This window comes from Xiphophorus maculatus, chromosome 6 (genome assembly GCF_002775205.1).
Source record: "Xiphophorus maculatus strain JP 163 A chromosome 6, X_maculatus-5.0-male, whole genome shotgun sequence".
NCBI lineage: Eukaryota > Metazoa > Chordata > Actinopteri > Cyprinodontiformes > Poeciliidae > Xiphophorus > Xiphophorus maculatus.
In genome coordinates this window covers 12,586,536-12,610,504 of record NC_036448.1, presented here as the reverse complement: position 1 = coordinate 12,610,504, position 23,969 = coordinate 12,586,536, and the positions used below count along the sequence as shown (strand labels likewise).

The window sequence follows — 23,969 nt, the reverse complement described above, 5'->3', positions numbered from 1 at the left end:
AGGACTTCTACAGCAATGTTTTTATTTCTGAACTCATTCAAACATTTCATACAAAATAGCAAAGATTCATCTTGTTTTTTTGAAATGAGATTTTAAAATTTATCTTTGACAGTATTTGGAAACTACCCATATACACGCCTCTGTTTTCAAACAAACTCATTCACAAATGTGATCTTCAGAAGATTATTCAGGGACAGCAGTAAACAGAAATGTAAAAAAGGTACAATAAATACAAACGTAGCTGCAGTTGTGCATTGAAAAATACACTAAGATGAAAGGAAATTCATTCATAAAGAACCATTCTAAACAACAAAAAAGGAGTCCCTAAAGCTACTGTTGAAATTGTTGGTGTGCAAGTTGTGCGAAACAAGTTGAGATTTTTTCCTTATTCTGTACAATGTTTACAGTGCTTTGTTTTGTCCAAAAGGACAAATGTAATGACACAAAAGAGTTGTACTTTGAGTTAGTCGCATCATAGTTCACAACTTCATGAGATTAAAAAAAAAAAAGATTTTATTTTTGTCCCGTTTTAGTGCTTTGTTTAGTCCGAGCTGGATCTGGCTGCAGAAGGCAACGTGACGCGTTGCTCATCCATTCGTTTGGCCTGAGAGCGCATGATGAGGCTGAAGAAATCCTCGTCGGGGACGGTCGGTCCTCGGACCGGAGGCGGGGGAGGGGCGCAGCGCTGGTCGTCCAAGCGGGAACCCTGGGAGAACAGAAGTTAGTTTGACATTTTAGTCTGGGAAGGCAAGTCTGCTGGCCAATCAAGCAATTATGTCATGGTAATCAATGGCCATTGAAAATAAAAATGAAGGTGAGTTAATTCTGATGTCTCCATTACAGGAGTGACTTAAAACACTTCAACGCTTTTGTCTTGGTTCTGCACTTTAGACTTTGTAGTAAGCCAGAACGTTGAGTAAAAGTAAAAGCCCAAAATGAACGTTGAGATCTAAATAAATAATCACCTGGCATTTGACGAGCATATCAAAGAAATCCTCATCAGGCTCGGCGTTGTCAGCGTTGGCCATCAGGTGGTTCAACACGGCCTGGTTGCTGCTCTGATTTAGTCTCAGACCAGGCAGGCTTCCCCCGGCGGCCGCTGATTCCTCCAGCCGTCTGCCAGACGATCCTGCTACGTTCACAGACTCTGAAACGGCTGCAGATTTTTTAAAAAGTGTGAATAAACATGAAGCATCACTGAGGATTTTCTAAATTTTGTCTACACCGACTACATTGACCCACATTTCCTGATGGTTCTGGGGGGCGAATCCGGCCCGCTGTTTAACGACAACCTGCTGCCTCTGTCCTGAACTGAGCAGCGCTGGTCATCCATGCGGTTGCTCTGGAAACGGCTCAGGAGGTCAAAAAATCCTTCATCTCCAAGCATTTCAGGAGTGAGTCGCTGGTTTACAAAGAAAACAAGAAGTTACAAACAGAAAAGAACTGATTGGGTTTGATGATGATTATTAAAGAAAAGAAATGAATCCTGTGCTGCATACTTTCTGTGATCCCTGTGTGGATGTCTGACTTGTGTCCAGTGTGTTGCTGGTGTCCTGGAGGACCTTAGTGGAGCCTCCAATCTTGTACTTCTTCCCCCGCAGGCGGCTGACAAAGAACAGCTTGGAGGAGCTCTTGGTCAGGGACGGTTTGGACTGCTTGGTCAGGATGTCACTGCTCCACTTCTGACCCTTCAAAAACACAACTAACCTGATTAGCAGCATTGAAATGTAGCTGATGAAAACAGAAACGTGTAGCTAATCTTATTTTTGTCTTACATTCATCTTGTCCGGAGTGAGTTTCACCAGCTCTAGGTTCTCCATGCTGTGTCGTCTGCTCATCCTGGGCTTTGCCCCTGCGAAACGTCAACGTAACATGAACGAAAACAGAAAAAACCTCGATGGACAGTCCAGGATCTTCAGATGGAGATTCAGTAAAAACAGCAGTAAATACAGTATCTTACCTGCAGTAGGTGACTCTCCTAGCAATTTTACTGAGTAGAAATCAAGCTTAGTTGGTATTAGATGCTGAAGCTAGCGGCTAGTCTGAGACCAAAATGAATTTTTACCTTCTTAAAACCGATCCCCTCTCAAAAAAATGTCACAGTGGTTCATGTAAATGATATTAGGACCAGTAGGCTGCAGGTCTCATTTGAATTTTTGTTTTTTTTTAGACCGTGAAATAATTTACTATTTACTTACTCATGAAATGAAGGTTGAAGACAGTGAGTTATTAATGATCTTCCTGTGTGAAACATGTGCAAAGGTTCTAGTCACAGAAGCAACCTGGTGTGGAATGTATAAATATAGAGCTAGATGAAGGCTAATTTGTTGTATTATACACCACCTTGCTGTTGTGAGGCAGTTTCTCAGACTGAAAACACTTTATATGCTCTGTTCTCAGTCCGTGTTTCATACGGGGAGAGCACTCAGGACCTCCATTTCTCATGTAGACAATTATAAACTTCAAAGCAAGCAAGAGCTTGAGGCAGAGTCGACGTCCTTTAAAAGGCTCCTGTAAAAACGTTAACTCATCTCAGACAAATGTCAGCTTCAGCTTCTGGGATCAACTCGTCTGGCCGGAAACTAAACGGAACCAACTGCAGGTGGGCTATTTATCACTTATAAACTTTGAACTCCCTTTAAGGAACGAAGAACTGTGATTTTGGGGGTTTTACCATGAAGGTTGTGGTCTATCTCCTTATTTTCCGACAGCGTGGAGTTGTTTGTGCTGTAGCTCAGACCCAAAACTGTCTGGAGATCCGAGACATTCATACGAGCGGTCAGCTCCCCACTCCTGTCTCCGGTCTGGAAGGAAGCAGAAAACACCAGCCAGGTAAACCTAGTGAGGATCAAATGTTGCAAAATAACAATCAAACTGCTCTTTTCAGGATTTCTGCAAGTTTTTTTTATTTTCAAGTTCAGTGATTTTCTTCTTAAAGCACAGCTTCACTAAGGTTACTTGAAACAACTTCTAACTATTAAAAATCCCATATTACACTTTTCTACACCAAATGAGCAAGTAGAGAGAAATGTATTATTTATTTCAATTACCCAAATAATTAATTTCTTACTAAAACATAAGCCTGCTTATTGTGAAAATGAAAAGTGATAATAAAAAAATAGAAGAAATGAACAAATGTGCAAATTCAAAGCGTCAATTAAATTAAAGACCCATTATGGAAAATCTGGACGTCTTTAAGACTTTTTAAAGCTGCAGTTTGTAACAGCTCTGTAGAAGTTTTTCACATATTAGAACTGTTACTACATCATGACAGTATGACAGGAGACTGATAATTTGTGAAAAAAATAAAGCTCCATTGCCTACTTCCTATTGTCCTACCGCCATCTTCAGAAGTTCACGGTTTGGTCAGAAACAACCAATCAGGGCCAGGAGGAGGGTCTTAGCACTGTCAATTATGCTGATGTATGCGCTGCAGCTATGTTAATGGTGGAAAAACATTAGCATAGCTTACCGTAGCAGGAAAATCGCTTATCCGCCATCATCGGTACATGCTAACTAGCCTGAATGCTTGCCTGAGCAGTCAGAGCAAGCTCCACTGTAAGAAAGGAGCTGTGGCGTAGCAGAGAGCAAAGGGGAGGTTGTGAGCAACAGCATACACAAGGCTGATTAACAGCGCTAAAATCCTCCTCCTGGCTCAGACTGGTTGTTTCTTTTTTTGATATATAAACGTTACCTACTGCTGGTTTGCGGCCTAAATTTAACATGAAGACCATTAAAACGTGCAGAAGCCCTGTCTGTTCCGCTGCTTTGGCTCTGTGAAGCACCTCTTTGCAGATCTCAAGATGCTTCTCAGCGAAGTGCATGGCTTGATCGTGGTTCCCTAGTGCAGTGTGGGCATTTCCAAGACTCCAGCATGCTCGACCCTCGCCAATCCTACAAAAAGATAAAATTAAGCACATAAATCTATTTATAGACCAAGGCCAAGATAAAGCAGACAGAGAGTGTTCGTACCGGTCGTTGAGGTCCTGAGCTATGATGAGGTGTTTCAGGTGATAGTCTATGGCTCTCTCATAGTCCTGCAGTAGTGTGTAGGTGTTCCCCAGACTGTAGCAGGCCTGCGCCTCCACGGCTCGGTCCTTCAGCTGCCTCGCCAGCTGCAGCGACCTCCTGGCAAACGAAAGGGCAAGCTGCTTCAGTCTGAGGTCATTTTACGGTTCCTTTCCACATCAAAAGCTCTAAATCTTCGAGGAAGCATCAGTCGAGGAACAATGAATAACGTCACATACGAAGGAGACGTCCTCTTTTTAGACGTGAATGCCGTTTCATTCACAGAGAAAAGTTTAGAACAGCTTGGGCAGAACAGGAAAAACAGAGGCTGATTGTGATGCATTGTGTTAAAAGTGAGGGAGATTTTGTAGCATTGCTGCGACACTTAATTTAAGTAGAACTTTGCTTTACATCTCTACACTCAATGTATTTTACACACAGAAAAGATTAATAAATAAATCTGATTTTTATTTATTTGTCCAATAAATAAAAATCTGAGAAGTGCGTTGTGCATTTGCCTTTTGAGCCACGTCTCTTCTACTTTTAGTTTTAGTGATAATGCTTGTAAGGTTTACATGCGTGTACGTGATGTGGCTTACTTGTAATGCTCAGCTGCCACTTCAAATTCCCCCAGGAAGATGAAAGCGTTTCCCAGGTTACAGTAAGCCCGTCGTTCTGCTGATCGATCGCCAAACTCCTTCGCTATCAGCAGACGCTGAAAGCACAGCAGAAAGTATTTCAGTCTCCATCAATGTTCATGATAAAACATAAATTGAGAGAGAGGGTTGTCAGAGTTTCCCCTCCCACCTGTTCATGAGAGGCCACAGCTTTGCCAAAGTTTCCCAGCAGGTAGTGTGTGTTGCCAAGGTTACCATAAGTTCGACCCTGAGCAGCCCGATCCCCGAGCTCCTTCACTATCGTCAGGTTTGCTCTAAAGATTCAGAACAAACAAATTCTTCAGTTTAGATAAAGGGATTGTGTTGCTAAAATATGTGGAACTATGACTCTTGAGTCCTTACTCGTAGAACTCAGCTGCTTTCTTCAACGCCGTCATGACTTCTTCTGGGAAATCTCCAGGCTCAGCCCCACTCCAACAAATACTTTTGCCTTTGGCGTGGTACACATTGCCAAAATTATAGAGCGCTCGCGCCTGCCCGATCTGACGAGAGAAAAGGAAACATGCCCAGGGTGAGGTGTGGTTTTCTTAAAAAGCCGGAACAGAAACTCTAATATATTTGAATGCGACGGGTTGTAATGACGGGTTTCTCACCTTGTCATTTATGTCCCTCGCTATGTCCAAATGCCTCTGACAGCAAACCACAGCCTCGTCAAACCGACCCAGCACTTTCAATGTGTTGCCGAGGTTTCCACTGGCTTTAGCTTCTCCAAGCAGATCACCAATGGTTCTAAGAGTCAATAACTAAAGGTCAATACATAAAAGTGCATATTTAAAGGGTAGTTGGTCTCTTGTTAAAAGTGCATCCAACCTTGTCAAGGTGAGATCGTGTCGGTGGAACTCCAGAGCCTTGGCGTAGTCATGCAGATGGAAGTAGGCATTACCCAGCTGGCTGTAGATGGCACTGAGCACCTGCAGGTCCTCTGTGCCCACCTGGATTGCAGCTTCGAAAAAGGAGACGCCCGCTCTGTAGTCACCCACCTTACAGAGCCGCTCACCCTCCAACGCCAGCTCCAGGCAGGATACTTCCATCCTACAGAAGAAAAGGCGATCAAAATAAAAAGAAAACTCTCCAATCTGTGTAATCTGGTCTAGCCTTAAAATAAAAACATGTAAAGAGATTTAACTTGGTAGAATCTCATAAAAAAACAGTATTGACTGTGCAGAAAAAACGCCCAGGACTTTTGTGGCTAAACTCTAACATCAAACTGTCAACTTCTCCACGTAGCAGGGAAACAAACATTCGTTCAAAGCGAAGAGCTTTTCATCTGGGATTTTTTCAGAGCCTCTTCCTTCCATCTACAGAAAACAATGGATCCAACTGGAGCTTGTTTATTATGGTAGGTCTCACATCCGTTCAGACTGCCCCTAAAAGCAGTTTCTCTCGCAGCAAAAACTCAAAATCCTACAATGTTTTCTTATATCTGGAAACTTTTCTGAAATAGGAACTAGAAGTCAAATATGCCTTAAGAGTTGAAACCAGATGTTTACATAAACTGCACAAAAAAGAGAGATAACATTTTTTCTGCTCACTTCCTGTTTTCGGTTCGTTAAGAACAGCAGAATTATTTTTACTAACTAAATGTTGGAATGATGAGAGAATGTTTCATTACGTTCTTCAAACTCATAAGCTTAAATATGCAGGATTACTATGGGATAGCTGAGGTCATGTTGTCAAGGATTTGTAAAAGAAATCAGCCAAGATATCAGAAAGAGAAAAGTGGACCTGCACAAGTCCGGTTCATCCTTGGATACAATTTTCTAATGCATGAAGGCTAAATGTTCACAATTATGTAAAAGTATGAACTTCACTGAGTTGTCCAACTATCAGCAACAGAAAAACATAAAGAACTAAATTTTTGAAGACATGCCCTTTGGTCTGATTCACAGAATAAATGGCGTTGCAAGAAAAAAAATATATGCAAAAATATCGAATCAAGCAGGACATCAGTCAGGAGGTGAAAGCTTGGACTCGAATTGATCTTCCAAACCAGAAATAACCTGATGAATTAGGTAACTGGGTAAAGGATTTCAAAGTCAATTGTTTTTTTAGAGCGGCCATCACAAAGACCAGATCGCAATCCATTAATCTTTATTCAGCCATTAAGAAAGTATAAAGATTTGCTGTGACCTGAATCAGTCATTATTAAAAAAATAAAAAAACAGACCAAGGACTGGGATCCTCAGATGATGTCATGGCTTTTATACGAGCTGCAATGTTCCTCTGTGCTGACGCAGATCGCCAATCACAGTAACTTCTCTCACCATCAGGCGGGCTATAATTTGGCAACGAAAGCAAAGACGATATCCTGAACAGTCAAAGCTCAGCTCAGCAGTCTTAATCCTTAAATGAGAGGAGAATGCCTTTGTTTACAACTAACCCTACGCATTATGCCATTAGACTCTACAGCTGTGGCAAATGGCAACCTACCTGCCGGCTTTCCGTGCCTTACAGCAACAACAGCAGCGGCACATAGAACACCTGAGTGGCATCTGCTGAGAATTTCCCCTGGAAAGGAAACGGCACTTCCACACAGCAGCTCCTTGTCTTTTTCTGAAGCATGGACAACCTTCTTTACCCTGGATCTACCAACCAGCTCTCATCAAAAGCGCTTAATAAAAAACGTGCTTATTGCTAATTTAAATAATAAAAAAAAAAAGGTTAAAAATAAGCAGTAAGATCAAACGCATTAGCCATCTGACGTCATGGAGATATCTGAGCCCAGGAATAAAGTTCAAGGAGACGCCTGAGGTGTTGTCACAGCATTAACTTCCACTGCATGGCCACGAGGAACTCGTTCGATCAGCACTTTCTCGGCTAATCTGCCCGTCTTTCCTTGGTGTGTTCTGTCTCCTGGCGACCTGGTCACCTGAGATTAAGTCTGCGAAGTATGCAGCTGACAGATTATGGAGCTGGAGAACACTAAGTAGCTTGATTAGAGCTGTCAGACTCTGCTCCGTGGTCTAATAGAATCAATTCATTGACGTTAACCATCCGGTTTGGAGAAGTCAGCTCTCCCACCCCCAATGAAGGCTAGGCGTAGATGTCCCCTGTCCAGACAAACTGGACACACATGTGGGCACACACAAAGCAAGCTGGGATTAATTTTTCAGGGCTTTTTAAATATTTACACCAGGCAGGAGCAGGACACACCTGCTGCAGGAGCCATTTACCAGAGTTCGCAGGGACAGCGGGTTTGTTTGAGAAGCTCATCTGCTTTGTGTCAAGGTCGCAGACAAGTTTTCCAAGCTCAAATTCAACTTTAGCTTCTATTCTTCCGTTGTAAACAGCAGCGCATCCTCAGCAAGTTACAAGGCAGATCTGTGTAGTTAAAGACGTTTTCTACAAACAACCTAAAACACAGCCACATTTATAAGGGTGAAGAAGGGTGAAGAAGTCAGTGTTCTTCATACTTCCAACACTGACTGAACTTTAGGTAAGAGACGTAAACTTCCTACCTGTAGCGGACATGAAAGGGCTGCTCCTCAGTTCGCATGCTAACCACTGAACCGCCGGTATCCATCGTAGTGCATAATATGAGGGAAAATCCAAGCTTCGTTCCCGAAAAAATGGTTGCGATTAAAAAATAAAACAAGTCAGATGAAAAAATAAAAGGTAAAGCAAAACAAACAAAAAAATCAAAACAAGTCGAGGTCAAAATGACTTGGGGGGGGGGGGGGGAAAGTCACTAACTCTGACAAAATCTGCAACTATCGCTCTGCTGAGTTTAAACTTGGAGAGGTAAAATCATGAGTGCTAGAGCCGAAGAGTCCTGAGAGTGAGTCCACACAGCTGCTTTCGTATATTGTGTGTTTTGCGTCACTGCCTCTCTGTGAAGAGAACACAAGATGCTGTATGTGAAGCCTCTTTCTGGCTACGCGCTTCCATGGCAACACCAACCAAACAGCAGCGTGCACAAGTGGGGCAGGCAGGAAGGGAGAGAGAGCGGGGCGGGATAAAAACAAGGATGGGACCAGTTCAGCCGAGCTGTCAGACTAAAAGACAGTGACTCAGTTCATCCAAGCTTGGACTGCGTGCGTGTGCTTGGGTGTGTGTGTGTGAGAGAGAGAGCGCTCTAAAGTTGCACCAAGGTGACAAAGCTGCAAATGTCTCAGCATGCACTGCTTGCAAGCAGAGTGGAGGAAAAAATACCAATGCAGTGTCAAAAAAAAATGGTAAAAAAGGAAAGAGTGTCTAGGAACCTGTTGCATGGAAAACTGTAAAAAGCAAAACATTCAAACCCAAAAAGTCATCCACTACAGAAGAAGAGAAGATCCAAAGAGTCGCTGCATAAAGTAAAGAACCAAGCCAGCCATTACCTAAGTTCTCCATGAGGTCATATAAGCCACCATTAAATGCTTCCCCCCGGCTTAAAAAATAGTGCCCCACCCCTCTCATACACACACACACACTGCATACACACACAAAGAGAAATGGAGTAAAAAGGTTATTTACTAAATGGGCTAAATTTTCAGTTTTAGGTATTAAGAAACTGCTAAACAGATTGTACAGGTTTGAAGTGAAAGAAAAGCTTAAATATTATTATTCTAAAATATAAATCTTAAAAAGTGTGGTCTGGATTTGTATTCAACCCCATGAATCCTTTATAGGACCAACTTTCACTATAATTCCAGCTACAAGACTTCTTGGCTATGAGTGGTGTCCAAATGATCAGTTTGGTCATCCTGTTACTTCTGCTGCTATATGAATGATCATAACAGGAGTTAATTCTCAGGATTTTGCAGAACATGCTCCCACACATTATTAGAAGTGCTTGTCATTGGATGATCCAACCTCTGCTGTTTTTATGTGCCAACGGGGTGTGTTTCTTTCTTGCTCTTTTAACTTTGCTTTAACCAGAACAAATAATACCCAAGTAAATGTTCATAAAAAAGAGAAAAAAAGCTCTAATAATAATGACCTTATGGGAGATAAGGACTAAGTCTTTTTAAAGACATGAGACAGATGTCATTACATTTTGAAAACATGGTAGTTGAGATAGTTGCGGTCTATTTTCTTTGGGCCTCAAAGAACTAAAATTACTGCCTCGGACAACCAAATCTAAATATGGGTACACCACTATTACACAGTGAGTCTATGCCTGCATCAAAACAAAAGACAGAAATAACTCAGCAAGTTCATGGATACTGACCGGTAATTCTTCCACACAGGGACAGGAAATCTGGAAAGCCTGGAAGGAAAAATAAGACCATGATTATCTTACCATCTAACAAACCTTTAATTCTCCCCTCCACATGATTTTGAACTTTTTCCCCCACATGTAAAATAACACAGGATTTGGCCCCTTGTAGTGTGTGATATACCAAACTTTTTTTATGTACTAAAAAGAGCCATCTACCATGACACATTTCATACTGACCACGCATTCAACTGTAACCATCAACCAATGCTTTGACAGCTGACAATTCAGAGTATTTTTCTATATTGTATATTCTCCTAATAATGTGCTGCAAGCATTTGTGGCTGTATGACTCCAATAAATCAATGCCCACAAACCACCAGTCACTCAGTTATTTTGGTTTGATTGTGTAAAGCTGCACAATCTATTGAATTAGGTATTTAAGCATGTTAAAAAACAGCAATTGCAAATGTTTTTCACTGCCCTACCAAGGGTAGTAGTTTAATTTAACTAAAACTAAAATACATATTATTATATGATCTACTTTGCACAACCTTTCAGTCAGTGGTTAGCTGCATAACCAGTAACCTGACTTGTAGTATGTTCAGATTAAATCTTTGCATGTCCATGCTTTTATAACTGTATTACAAGCGTGACATGATGCGAAATATAACTGGGGCCTCTAAATAAAAAACAGCGGTGTAAGCGGGTATACCACGATCCAACAGGTTTATTTACAAAGTACAAACTACTCAACTTTTAAACTTTGCTTTATCTAACATGCATGCGTCTGAAAAAATACCAGCTTCATCCAAAGTTATTTCTCTGGGCTTAGAAGCATATAGTAAACGTCAAGCTTTTCACTGCGTAGTGGTCTGTCTCTCTTCACGTCAAGTAAAAGTTCAGTTTGTGGGCAAATATTGCAGGGAGTTCACTCATCCCGTTGCAGCTACAGGTTAGCCACTTTAGCCGCTACACTTACGTTAAACGATCCAGCTCGAACAATGGTGACTTCTCTTGTTCTTTTCTGTAATTTCTCACAAGATTACAACGTCGAACTGCTTAAAATCCAATGTCTTTATCTTAAAGAATAAAGTGTGACGAAAACAATCAACTGCAACCTCATTCTATAACTTTGCTAAAACTTCGGTAAACCTCCAGTTTAAAGACATCATTGTAGCTATATTGCTAGTGTTCTATGTTTTCTTGAAGTAACCAATCAGAACGTGGAATTCAAAGATAGCCACGCCCCGAACAGCAGCTATTGGACCAATAGATTTGAATAGAAAAGATGTGACGTGTTGTAATAATTCAGCTCAGTGTCAGTTTTGACACGCCTTTTACTTCTGTTTTTTGACAAATGCTGTCTTGTTTATAATGTAGAGGCGATAAGTTCACGGTAACGAAGATATTTGTGTGGATAATGTAACAATGTCAACGGCTCAAAACTCTCCCAGCTTGTTGAAACTCACAACTTAATAGTCAGCAGAATGTTAGACAAAGTTTCGCCAGCGTTACCAATAGCAACCAGACCCAGCTTCTGTTCCTCCTGGCCCAGACGGTCAGCGTTGCCGTGTTGAGCTACATTATTAATGATACCACAGAAACTCAACCTAACCGAGAAGTTATGTGACAAGGAAGAAGGGGAAAGACACTGCAGCAGGTTTTAAGAGTAGGAGCAAATGTTACTCAACCACAGCTAAAGCCACACCGGAGAAGGAGCAGCTCAGGACCACAGTGAGTTACCAGCAAAACCAGAAGAAAACAGATGGTAAATGTCAGACAGAGGCTAGTTTAGCACCTGTGCTCCTTCCAAAAAGCATGAAAGTTTAACATTTTGCTTTTCTGAATTCTATCTCTGTTTTTTTATGTTATTTAAATAATACTGAAGTATACTGACACGTTTAGAATCTTTTTCTCATTTTAATGTGGAATACAAAATTATGTTTTTCTTGTCCAGAGGTTATCAATGAAGGTTAGTCTTTTTTTTCACTTAAGTGTGACGTGTAAACATTTTTAAAGGTTACAGGCCATCTGGATGTGAAATCAGTTAAAGAAACAATATTTTTGACATACAACACTAGATGGTGTTTATTCTCAAGATACTCGTGAAAATCAAAACAAACATAAATTTTCTCAACAAAATTATTTAAAAAATTTCTTTAAGGTCTGACCTGACCAGTCAATTCAGATTTTTAGATAAAATAGAAAAAATGAACTCCAGGTTCTTACATAAAAGTAGGAAAATGAAGAAAGCATGTGTGTCAAAGCTCTACCTTATTTTTGCTAAACTTAAAAAAATAGGAATTAAGGTGCATACTATTGATTAGTGCATTTATTAACAGAAAATATTGGGATTTGTTAGATTTGATACATTTAAATAACAAGAATAAAACAATAATACACCCTAGTGTATGAAGATGTTGCTCACTTAGATGAGCATTCATGTCAGTGGTAACCAGCACAGAGGTCGGTACATACTGTACATCCAGTAGCCTATATGGAGGGGGGCAGGAAGATGCTGTTTCAGTTTTTATATAGGCTGATTCATTGAAAAAGTCTGAGAGGAGGTGGAGGTAAAGAGAAAATAAAGGATTAGCCTAGCTGCATTCATTAAGGTATGTGATGTACACTCTTCCTGTTGTGTACAGTGAAGCTCCAATACAATGTATAAATGCAGCTGATGTTTAGTTTGTTGGTGTTATCCATCAAAGAAAGGTCCTCAATTATATATTCCCACAGAAATGTAAACCAACTGGTTAATGAACTCCCTTCCTTCCTGTAAATATGTTTTGTTTTTGTTTGATTTTTTTGGAAAATGAGACCCAAAACAATTTTTTTCTCCCACAAACTTGACCAGATGATTAGTGCTGTATCTCAGTTGGCACACAAAGCTACATGTTGTCTCCTAAATAATTGACACCCTTAAGATATTATGATCCAATGTTGTCAGTTCACAGCTTGTGTTGCTAAGGGATGAACAGGTGTTGCATGCCCATCTTTTCTTTCCTGTAAAAAACACAGCCGAGAAGAAGCTGAGTCACATTTCTTTTCATTGCAGAAAAATGCCTGATGGAGCGGGACTCTGAGGATGAGGACATTCAGGGAGAGGACAAACCCACTGTGCTGTGGGAGAGGTGCATTCAGCAGAGCATCTTAGTTGAGCTCAGTGAGGATGAGAGTATTCACCTAAGTGATCTAGAGAGCTCTTTAGCTTTACACGTATCCCAAGCAGAATCAGCTGCCTCCGAAGCAAGCATTCATCTCAGTGGTAAGTCAACTATTTGTTTTCCCAGTCTCTACTTTGCTAAGATATATAAACAGCTGAAATGAATGAACTGTTATAGCAACCATTTCATCCATGAATTTGGCTGCACACAGTTGGACAAACATGCAACACCTTAGCTTTTCATATTTTCCCACATTACAACCACAGACTTTAATGTATTTCATTGACTTTTTCAGTAATATGGCAACACCTAGTTGCACACGAAATTGAAGGGAAACAATATACAGTTTTAAAATTTTTGTAAAACTATAATGTGAAAATATCGCCCTGAGTTAGTGCTTTGTAGAACTATATTTTATTTCACACGTCTGTTGGAATGTGCCTCAATTTTATTTTTCTATACAGTCTGTTATGTCTATTGCATTTTTTCTCAAGTCCTGTCACAGATTTTTACTTTGATTTAGGCTCTATCACAGAAGATCCCAATAAAATATATAAAAGTCTGTAGTTGTAACAAATTCAGGTGGTATTAATATTTGTGCAAAGTTTAAATGGATTATGATTAATGTGTACATTTTCTTACTGTAATGTTTAATTTTTTGGTCATTATTCTTTATTTAGGCGTTAATGTCATTTCTGTGTTCTTTTTTTTATTTTCAGGAAGTGCAGAGCTGTCAGCATTAGAAGAATCCTCCTCAGAGAGCAGTGTTGATAGGAGTAATAGTGTAAATGCTGTCGAAAACAAAAATAAAAGCATTACGTTGCATCTGTCAGCCCAAAGACCTAACACCATTCGCGATGAGCCACCCTCCAAACCGGGGATTGAAGACCCAGGACAAGACACCAGTGATGAGGATCATGAAGATCTTCCTTATGATGAGGATCTCAGAAGCTCGTACTTAAACCAAACATCTAGTTCTTCTGGAAACTCTGATGGAGGAAAAACTGTTCCTGGAAGCCCAGATTCTCCTGGTCCGCTTGAGAAAGATAAGAATACCAACACTAAACCTGCGGAGTCTCTTAACGCTACCAATCAAATTGAGATTGCTCTTCCTACAGACATTACCCATGTCTTGCTGCGACACTTCTCTCAGGGGGAGTTGCTCGGACTAGAAAGGCTGATTGAGGCAGAGACCTTGCCAGAGGTGTCTCTGCTGGAAAGCGTGGACGACTCCATGTTTAGCTTGGCTGCAACAACCAGTACACCAGGAAATTACTGCTGTAAAAGTGAAAATACTCTAGAAATTAGTCAAAAAGGATCAAAGAATGAATGTTTAGAAGAAAAAACTGAAAAGAAAATTGATGATTTTGCTTCAGTTGCAACTGAGGAAAAGGTGTCCAGCTCAGGAAGTATAAACCAGAACAGAGGGGATGACTCTGCAAATGAAACTGAGCAAAACAAGACAAGAGAGGATGATCGGAATCAGAGAGTCCCTCTCATTCGCACTAGGTCCTTCTGTGAGATGAAGTATGGCCAGGGACAAGTTCATTACCGTCTCCCAGATTTCTCCAAGGTGGCCCCGAAAGTAAAAATCCCTAAAACTCCAAGTGGACCTGTGAGACCAGTTCCCCCAAACCCGAACACCTTTCACAGAGCCCAGTCTTCACCTGGTATGTTAGAGTTGATCAGCAGAGTCCTGGAGGACTCGATCCCACCAGCAGAGATGCCCTACATCTTTGAAGACAGTAAAAACCAACCTCCACCAGCAATGGTGCATCACCTGAGGGTAGCATTAATCTCATTATGCATTCATACCTTAAAGCTTCATATGTCTGTAATTCCTCATAGAGTAACACTGTTGTGCTTGTTGACTGCCTGTCTAACTAACTGTTTGTGAATTTTTAGACTGAACATGACAAATTACTGACCAGATATGTAGATTCAGTGAACCTTATAGAAGTAATGGCACCGAAACCAAATGTAAGCTCAAACCAGTTTTGCATAATACTGATTTTTAAATAATCTGTGCTAGTTGTACTACTAATTATTGGTTATGCTTTACAGATTCGTCCACCCTCAGATGAAGCTGAGAAGCAACTTAAGATTGGTGTAGAGACTCATCCCAAATACTTGGTTTCTTCCCTTCCGCTGTCAGGTACGTTTCTGTGTCTGACACCTGAAACCGTGGATGTTCAAGGCTGGACATTATGCTAATGATTGGAGTCTCGAGTTCATATTACAGTATTAAAACGTTTGTCTTTGTTCAAATAAAGAGAAAATTAATCAATGTGAAAAGTCTCTATGTGAAAATTTAGTGAAACTTAATCTTCCTAAATGTGAACTGCAATGTAAAATTTTCATTTTCACCTAGGAAAAGTTTCTATATACATTCTGTAAATTCTGTACAGTAGATTAACAACATTAGGCACCTCAAAGTGACCAAAACAAGCTGGTGATCATCAGACATGTTTAAGAATGAAACAGTCTTTCTAGAACAGCCTTCTGCCACCACAATGAGAATGGTGTTTTCATGGTGATATACTGTTAGTTTTTTTTTTTGCTTGTTTGTTTGTTGTTGTTTTTTTTGCCACAAAGCATTTTGTTTGTAGGTCCAAAACTTTAGTTTTAGTTTCATCTGACCAGAACAACTTATTTCACATGTTTGCTGGGTCGCCTACATGGCTTGATTAAACAGTGATGCATTAGATGTTCAAGGCTTGGTATTTGTAGTTTTTGTATTTTAATAATTTGTATCTCATGTTAGAATCCTAATTTTATGCTAGGTATTATTCCACTTCTTTCCATCACACAAAATTCTAATAAAGATATTGAAATTTGTGAAACCACAAAATCTCTAATATGAATACATTTTGCTACTGCAAGAGTTAGATATTACCCTTCTTGTATCAATTCTGTGTTGGTGTTTTTACAGAAAACTTTATTGAGAAAGAGAGTGAATCGACTCAGCACCCAATAGTCAAGGAAGCAACCAGAGTTCTATCAAACCAGCATCAGGATAATCTTAGTGATGGTGAGAGATTAACTGCTGAGCTGAGAGAGATCATCATCCAGTTTATGCAGAAGGTATTCTAAGTTTGAATGTTGTTCCTCTCACTATTCTGCTCTGAAACATCAAACCGCTTAACAAGCCTCATGTTTTCAGGTTGAAGAATTCAAATGTAATGTTACTAATATGGCTGTAAGCACAGCTGAGCAACAAATGGTAAGGGATGTTTGAATCCTCAGAAACAAATTTTATTTAGGTACATTTTATCTTTAAAAAAATAATATTTCTGTCTTTTTTATGCAAGTGAATGCAAAAGTTGTCTATTGTCAGATGCTGAGGAGCATGATGGAGGCGCAGGATGAGCTTGAAAGGAAATACATCAGTAAGAAGGACGAGCACAGAGCTCTGGAGATGCAGAACTATATGGGTCTATCCAGAAACACTGGCACTTTTGACCCAGACAGGTTCAGTAGATCTTGTTGTTGCTACTTATCGAATCTCAGATTATCTGTGCATACGTTACATTTTCTGTGCATGCGTTGTTCTGTGTGCAGACTAATAGAGGGAGACATATTCAGGATAGGGATGCACCTAGAGGACATAAAGGAGGTCATTGACAGAAACACGTATGAACAGATTTCTCCACCCCACTCGTCCTCCACTCCCACGACCACCACTGTCTCGCTGCATGAGAAGCCCGGTTCACTTTCCTTTCACACAAGTTCGCCTCCACCTGCACCTTCCCTGCATGAGGTAACAAACACATTTTCCTTCAAGATAATTAGACATGTTATTTGCACTCAGAACATTGGAAGCTGTCTTTTTTCATATTAACCCAGTTATGGCACTCTACTCTGAATATCCATCATTCATATTGATTAAAGATAGGCATGTCCTATTTGTGACTCCAGAGCCAATGCCAGTCATTTGAAATTAAGGCTTTGTTTATAATGAGTCACTATTAAATGCTAATTAAAAATTCCTGTCTATAAACTTTATTTAATGTACTCTGTACGAAGCACATTGAAGTGCTCCAATGTTTAATCTCTTTTTGATACGACTTGTAAATATTTCAGTTTGTATTGTGGTTCAAATTAATCTTCTGAATGTAGAACATCCAGAATATAAATTTGGCGCTTTGCACTGAACGTTGTAAAGTTCAATAAATTAGTTAGTACCAAACTCTGATACAAGTCCTTTAAAAGAAGAGATTGAGACCTTGATTTTGATCAGTGCATTTTTATCTCTTGCTAAAAACATATTACTTTAATCTAAAAAGACCAGATGCTGATCATGTATTCAGTATAACTTTGATCTGCCTCAATTACAATCTGATTATGTGTTGATAAAATGCAGGTTATTTGCAACAGAAAAGCACCTAACAATTCATTACATAATGGTTTAAATTCATCAGACTTTACAGCATACATATAAAGTTAATTTTTAGCTTTGTTTGGGTTGAATGGTAGTCTTTAAGGAATTTCATCACATTATTGAAATAAAATATTTAAATGCATGCTATTGACTAATCTGTCCTGTTGTCAGAAAGAAGCTGGTATGTTTTCTATCCTAAACTGTCATCAAAAGATAACAAATAAAGGAATGAAATTCCTTTATCCCAAGTCAGCCAAAACTGAAACACTGCCATCTTCTGGCTCATTTTAAAGAGATGGAAATATATTTTTTTTATTAAGCAATATCCAGGGTTTTGTTTTTCAGGGCGAAATTACAGGCTTTTCCACTGAGAGTTGCAAAGAGGATGCACAGAAAGACCACAGTAACCAAAAAGAAGTTGAAGACTCCACAGAGGATCGTGTGAATGGTGGATTTAACCAAAGCTGGGAGATCAGGACCGCTGACCCTTTAAAGGAAACTGTCAAGCAGCCCATCAGCAATTCCCAGTATGACTAATTGATCTTTTTCTCTGACTTTTATACTGATATATTTTTTAAATTAAAATTTGACTTCCCAAATGTTCCCTTTTTCTTTTTAATACTTTTTATTTTGTTTATAGTAAATAAAACTTTATGTCTAAAAAGTAATTGGAAAATACAGTTTGAAACAGTTTGAGTAAAGCAAAACCATTTTGTTTCCATGTATTGATGCTCTGAGTGTTTCTTTATTTATTGTGTGATTGTGTTCATATAAAAGGCACGTTCTCGGCCTTCCTTCAGGCAGATAGTGTTTCAGGTTCAGTGCTGGTTTCAGGTTTCTCTGTGCAGAGGGAACAGACTGTTTGGACCTCTGTGCAGAGGGAACAGACTGTTTGGACCTGTGTGTGTTCAGGTTGTTTTCTCCATCCTGTTTCAGCGGCCTGCTGGGCTCGGTACACAGACTGCACTGTCAGACAGCAGAAGATGAGCAGGAGACAATTTTAACTTATCCGAGTGGAAGCAAATGTGCTTCCACTCGGATAAGACTGCCTCTGTGGACCCCTGACAGGTATTTACTGCTATGAGTGACTAGTTTGAGTTGATTCCTATGGAAAAAGAGCATGCTGCCATTTCTCAGAGCTGCATCTGATTTGCTACATGATGCTTTTTACATGACTATGTCATTTGAAAAAAAAAACTAACTTTATTTTTACTGACTCACACTCAAGTCTTGAGTCATTTTGTTTCTGTGTGTTTCTCTGTTTCAGCTCTGACTTGAATACAAGCAGTGAATGTGATCTGGGTGATTGTGAGTGTCCGGCAGCGGAGCGCTACTGTTCTTCTCATCCTCCCAGAGACTCAGACAGCCGCAGCATCTCACAGCCCGCAGTCAACACCTCATGTCTGTCACAGGTCAGTCGCATTTAAACTTTGAGTCTCTTCTGGATAATCCGTATTTTTCCTGATCTGTTGTAGGTTCATGTACAGCTGGAACCATTAATTGTTCAAATCCCTAAAATATAAGACACTCATGCTGATGATGAGTATGTGTTTGTTGTTTGAGTTGCAGCGGATATCTAGTCCAGAGACAGACAGTGGATTTGGAAGCTCCTATCTGAATCAGTCAGCCACTGAAGCATTTCAACCAAATGTCCTGACAGGAAGGTCAGGAAAAGGGTTCCCAGATTTTTCTGATTTCTCTGCAGCTTCTGCCCACAGACCACAGGGGAAACTGAAATCTGCTCCTTTCTTTTCCAGCATTCACTCCAAGTGTGACGACCTAAACAACTCAGACAGTGAAGCTTCCTGCTCCAACCTGGAAACGACTATCCACACAGTCGCCGTGGCTACCAACTCATCCATCAAAACGCTGCACTGTGAAGCAGGTGCAGCTGCAGTGGAGTTGTGGGTGGAGAACACCACCCAGGAGCCGTCAGTCAGGCTGCAGAGTAAGTCAAGCCTCCCTCACTTGTATCACCATTGATCAGTCCTGCAACATTTATTTCTCCACAAACAGGGACTGACCAACTACGTCTTGCCCACATACCTGAGCCAGCTTTCAGGACCTCCATGGACACTGGAGACAAACACACTCCTCTGAACTCCTGTTCTTGCAACAGGTCAGTGTGCATGGAGCTAATCTTGGTGGTAGACATACAGAAAGATGTTATCTGCCTTCTTTTATCCTGTTCCTGTGTGCGTCCAGCGAGGCCATCCTGGCCTTGCAGACAGAGGTATCAAAGTTAAAGAAGGACCTGGAGCAGGGGTTGGTACAGCTACCCCACTTGGCACAGAGGATGGACTACCTCACCTCAAAATACAGGCAGGAAGATTCAGACCGCACATCTAACATCCAAACTCGCACACCAGCTTCAAAAAAGTGAGTCCCAAATCTTCCCTTTCAGTAAAAAATAGAAGAATAGGAGTTGTTGGAATGTGTTTCTGTGACTTCCCATGAATGAAATATTCTGTGTATTTCCTGTAAAGTCCTGTTATGTTCCTCTGATTAGATCTTTGTTTGTCTAGTTTAGGGAAGTCGAGCAGCAGAGGGAGGAGTAACCTCATATCCAGTCTAGAGAGAATAGATGACTGGATTTCCTCAGACATGGAACGAAGCAAGAGCAAAGGTAGTCTACCAGAACTTTATGTTTTGTCCTTTTTTAAAGATGATTTTAATCAATTAATCAATCAAACTCCGTTTATATTTACTTTGGTTTATGAGCACAGACAGCGGTGGTGGAAGCTGCTCTGAGATAATGATGCAATTTCCTGATTCACCTTTTGGAGGAGTATTTTCCACATCTGAGCTTCAAGATAAACTCCAGCACACAAGAGGTTGATCACTGAGGAGTGCCTGCTGACATTTGTTTTTGTTTTTTTTTCTTACATTTTACTGCTTTATGTCCAAAGAGATTCAACTTAAGATCATGTTTCTCTAATTTAGGTACTGTAGGAATCTCTGGTTTAAAAGCACAGAATGAGCGTCGTGTGAAGCAAAGGCCACAAGGTGAATATTTCATGTGAAATATTGCAGTTTTATCTATTTCATTTATCCATAACTAAGAAGAATTTAATCATATGCCTGACAATCTGAAACATAACATTATAAGTTGTTCAATATATATGTACAGTACAGCTCAATTATTTATTAGCACTTTGTGATAAATCTTTTGTTTCTGTGATGGGCAGCCATTAAGAGTTTTACCTCTAAGGAGAGGTGGTCTCCCTCTCTCCAGAAGCCCCTCCTTCAGGTCAACTATGGCTCCTCCTGCAGCCTGCCAGCCAGGTACACATGTCTCACCTCAAACCTTCAAACAATAATTGCCAGGAAACATATGCTGTCATCAGATGCAAATATGATTGTGTTAAGGAAGAGTGGGAAAATTTTAATTTTTTGACAGAATCTATTTAAATGTATTTAATGGACGATAATCCAATTAATGTCTTTGATTTTGAAACTGAGCAGGTCTAGGTTTATTCAAACGCAATGCCAACTTCAGTGTCATGTTGCTTGATGATTTATAAATTAACTTGCAACTTATCTACTCGTATATCAATAATATTTGAAAGGCTGCTGGTAAGATTTCTGCATTTCAGTCCGGAAAGTTTTAAAATGAGATTTTTATGAATCTTGAATAGCCCTAATAATCTCTCATTTCTGCCTTATAATGCAGCTATAAAGTGAGAGAGCCACAGCTGCTGTCCACATCCTGTCACAGAAAACACTCCACTCAGTCAGACACTGCACTTCTGCCCAGCAATGTGTATTTTCAGCAGACTCTGTCTCCAGTCTCTGTTCCTCCCAGGGCGACCAGCAGACGCAGAGGCAAAAAGGTCAAAGGCTCAAGCTTTAATGCTGATGTCAGCATAACAGTTTTTTTCCATTGTTTTTTTGAATAACATAAGATGTTCTGCATGATTTTCAGGAGGAAGACATGAACAGGACTCTGGACCAGGCCATTGAAGTTGCTCACATCATGAAACGGACCACAGATCGTATGGCCAGGAAACTTTCTGCTGACTTAGCCAAGGCACAGCTGCACAAGAAAATTTACAACACGCAACCACTAGGGGGCAGAAAACACCACACTCCCTAAATGTAATCAAATTTCACTGATCTTCCGTAATACATTGTACGGGGATCCTTTAGTGCCACAATTCAGTAAATAAATGAGACATTAAATAAATATTCATATACTTGATAGTATAAATGAAACTAAAAATATTAAATGTTAAATACAAAAATACATTCTTTAAAATTATTTAAATATTTCAATTATTTATTTCCAAAAGAAATGGCAAATATTAAGTGCAAATTAAAATTTACTGTGTGTCAAAAACAAATGTCAATATTTATCAACTTTTTTCAATAGCCCTCCTGTGTTGCAGACAGCACATGGTCAACTTATAGATTAGTTAAACTTCTGTGCAGGTTAACCAATCAAACAACCAATTATATAATTTTTAACTTGGTGAGTTTCAGTTTAATTTACCAGTTTATTCATTTAAGTTTTCAACTTTGCTTTAATAGAGATTTGTGTAAGTGTTAATTTTTAATTTCTTAAATATATTTATCGCAGTTTTATTTAAACTTTCATATGTATAAATATTTATTTAATAAACTATGTTATAGATTGTGGTATGTTTGGACCTCAATACAAAAGACTCATGTAACATGCATCTAAAAAACTGTTTTGATGGGTTTTTTGTAAAAATGCATCAGTTTATTGTTTTCTTCTTTAAACAGTACATATTTATAAATGTCTGAAATTGATTTCTTCTTTTCGGACATCAGTTTGTTTATATGTAAATCCTATGTGAGTTTTTATATAACGTGTGGTTCATATTTATTACTCAGAAAGATGCATTTATTAACCTATATGTTCTGCAGTTTGTAAATTTGTCCTGATATTTCAACTCACAACAATTTCTCACGATCTTAGAATAAACTTTATATTGTGACATTGCTCGATTGTCCATACAGTGGAGTTGCATAAAACCTTACAATGGCTATATGTCTCCTGTTTGCATAATATCAGTTACTGAAGACACGGATTCAATACAGGCAGGAGATACAATTAAATCAGATTAAATCTGGGTCATTCTGCTGATACTGTGTTTCAGGAAAAACCCGTCTGCCTTTACCTTGACTGCATATCAGCTCCTATCCTTTTAGCAAATCCTCACATTTGATGCCTCTAATGCCCATCCCTGCTGGGCTCTGGATACACCTGTCTCAGTGTCATCTTTCTAAGTTTCAGTTGAGTAATTCATTGTTGGTCCTGCTTTTTTTTTCCACAGCCGGAGCCTGCTGGTGCCGGGCTGCCTGCAGTCAACTACTGTACGTGTTGAGTTTCTCTGTTCTACAAAAAGACATCAGAAATGAAAAGAAACAAGGAGCAGCATTCCTAAACTATCTGCTCAAACCTTCCCAGGAGTAGGTGATGTTCATTAACCTGCAGGCACTTCAAGAAATTAGTAAAAATAATAACGAATGATATTGCTTTGGATTTCTGTTTCTTATTTACTTTAGAGAGGTCTGATTAGACATAAAGGCCCTTCAACATGAAAGACTGAAGGAACCAACCCGGGCTGTTTGCAGGATAGAACTTTATAGCATATTTGTGTATATTTGTGCAGAACAAATGATCTGAGCCAAAAAATTGTGTATAACAAAAAGATAATGTTTCACTGACGGAACATCCTAAAAGATCAATGTAGATGAAGATCAGTTCAAGACTCCTAAATATGATACTTTGATAATCCACAGTTGGGACACAACCTCTGTTTTGTGAATCACTGCTAAAATGTTTTCTCTACTTCTGCATATCAGCCATTATTTTAAGCCTGCAGTTTAGCACACACCGTTAGCTAACACTAGCACATGAACTAACATTAACATGGTTGACTACAGGCCTACTACAACCTAAAATTAAGCTTATATAATTCTAGCTAACGATAGCTAAGACCACCATCTGCTGTGCAAATAGTAACTTATATGCTAAGCAACAACACCAATGTTTGTTCAAACCAAATTTAATATAATCAAAGATAACCTAAATAAATACAAAAAAGTAACTCAAATTAAGATTTAATTGCTTACACTTTACCTGAAAACATAAACATTCCCTCACTTGCAAAACCATCAAATCTAGAGTGAACCTGTCTCTTTCCCAACAACTGTTCTAGATAGCCAAAAACACAAAACTGATGACAAAAGGCTGTCTCACTTTACCACAAAACAAAACAAAAACCTTTTAGGTGGTGTGTGTTTCATAATACCTGGTTTAAATGTTACATGACATTCTGGAAAAAGAACATCACACCAACAGTCAAACATAGTCATAGTAATAGTCTAGGTTGCCTTGCTGCTCCCAAGTCTGAATGACTTGTTTGTAATCTAACCATAAAATCGGCTCTTTAACACAAAATACTGAACAGAATGTCAGCAATGTTTCAGTTCATAAACACGCTAAAGTTACACAGTAGGAAAATGAAGTTATACAGTAGGAAAATGATCCAAAACATACCAACAATTCAACCTCTGATAACCTAAAAAAATAACAGATCTTGCTTCTGCTCGCTGTTAAATTT

At 39.5% G+C, this 23,969-nt stretch overlaps 2 protein-coding genes across 6 annotated transcripts; one reads left to right on the top strand and one right to left on the bottom strand.

Annotated features, from left to right (window-relative positions):
• Positions 1-5: 5 nt before the first annotated feature.
• Positions 6-11,010, bottom strand: gpsm2 (G protein signaling modulator 2). 5 transcript variants are annotated; one of them, XM_023335839.1, is made up of 16 exons: positions 10,808-11,010; positions 9,838-9,876; positions 8,144-8,238; positions 5,496-5,717; positions 5,279-5,414; positions 5,028-5,167; positions 4,816-4,939; positions 4,608-4,723; positions 3,973-4,128; positions 3,786-3,894; positions 2,675-2,804; positions 1,776-1,852; positions 1,500-1,688; positions 1,243-1,402; positions 966-1,156; positions 6-706 (listed from the first exon to the last, which is right to left on the bottom strand). In XM_023335839.1, exons 3-16 carry the CDS (start codon positions 8,206-8,208, stop codon positions 542-544), a joined length of 1,980 nt encoding a protein of 659 aa, XP_023191607.1. In that variant the 5' UTR covers positions 8,209-8,238; positions 9,838-9,876; positions 10,808-11,010; the 3' UTR covers positions 6-541. The 5 variants fall into 5 exon arrangements, with proteins under 5 accessions (XP_023191607.1, XP_023191611.1, XP_023191610.1 ...); XM_023335843.1 differs by lacking the exon at positions 8,144-8,238; XM_023335842.1 differs by lacking the exons at positions 8,144-8,238; positions 9,838-9,876; positions 10,808-11,010 and adding exons at positions 6,853-7,028; positions 7,116-8,133.
• Positions 11,011-11,356: 346 nt separating this feature from the next.
• Positions 11,357-22,765, top strand: aknad1 (AKNA domain containing 1). The gene is made up of 23 exons (XM_023336014.1): positions 11,357-11,596; positions 12,887-13,096; positions 13,715-14,781; positions 14,901-14,975; positions 15,060-15,150; positions 15,928-16,079; positions 16,159-16,218; positions 16,333-16,466; positions 16,557-16,755; positions 17,722-17,903; positions 18,313-18,444; positions 18,644-18,788; positions 18,946-19,040; positions 19,134-19,324; positions 19,393-19,495; positions 19,582-19,755; positions 19,902-20,002; positions 20,103-20,210; positions 20,320-20,382; positions 20,565-20,661; positions 21,050-21,209; positions 21,302-21,474; positions 22,677-22,765. Exons 2-22 carry the CDS (start codon positions 12,898-12,900, stop codon positions 21,470-21,472), a joined length of 3,699 nt encoding a protein of 1,232 aa, XP_023191782.1. The 5' UTR covers positions 11,357-11,596; positions 12,887-12,897; the 3' UTR covers positions 21,473-21,474; positions 22,677-22,765.
• Positions 22,766-23,969: the final 1,204 nt, after the last annotated feature.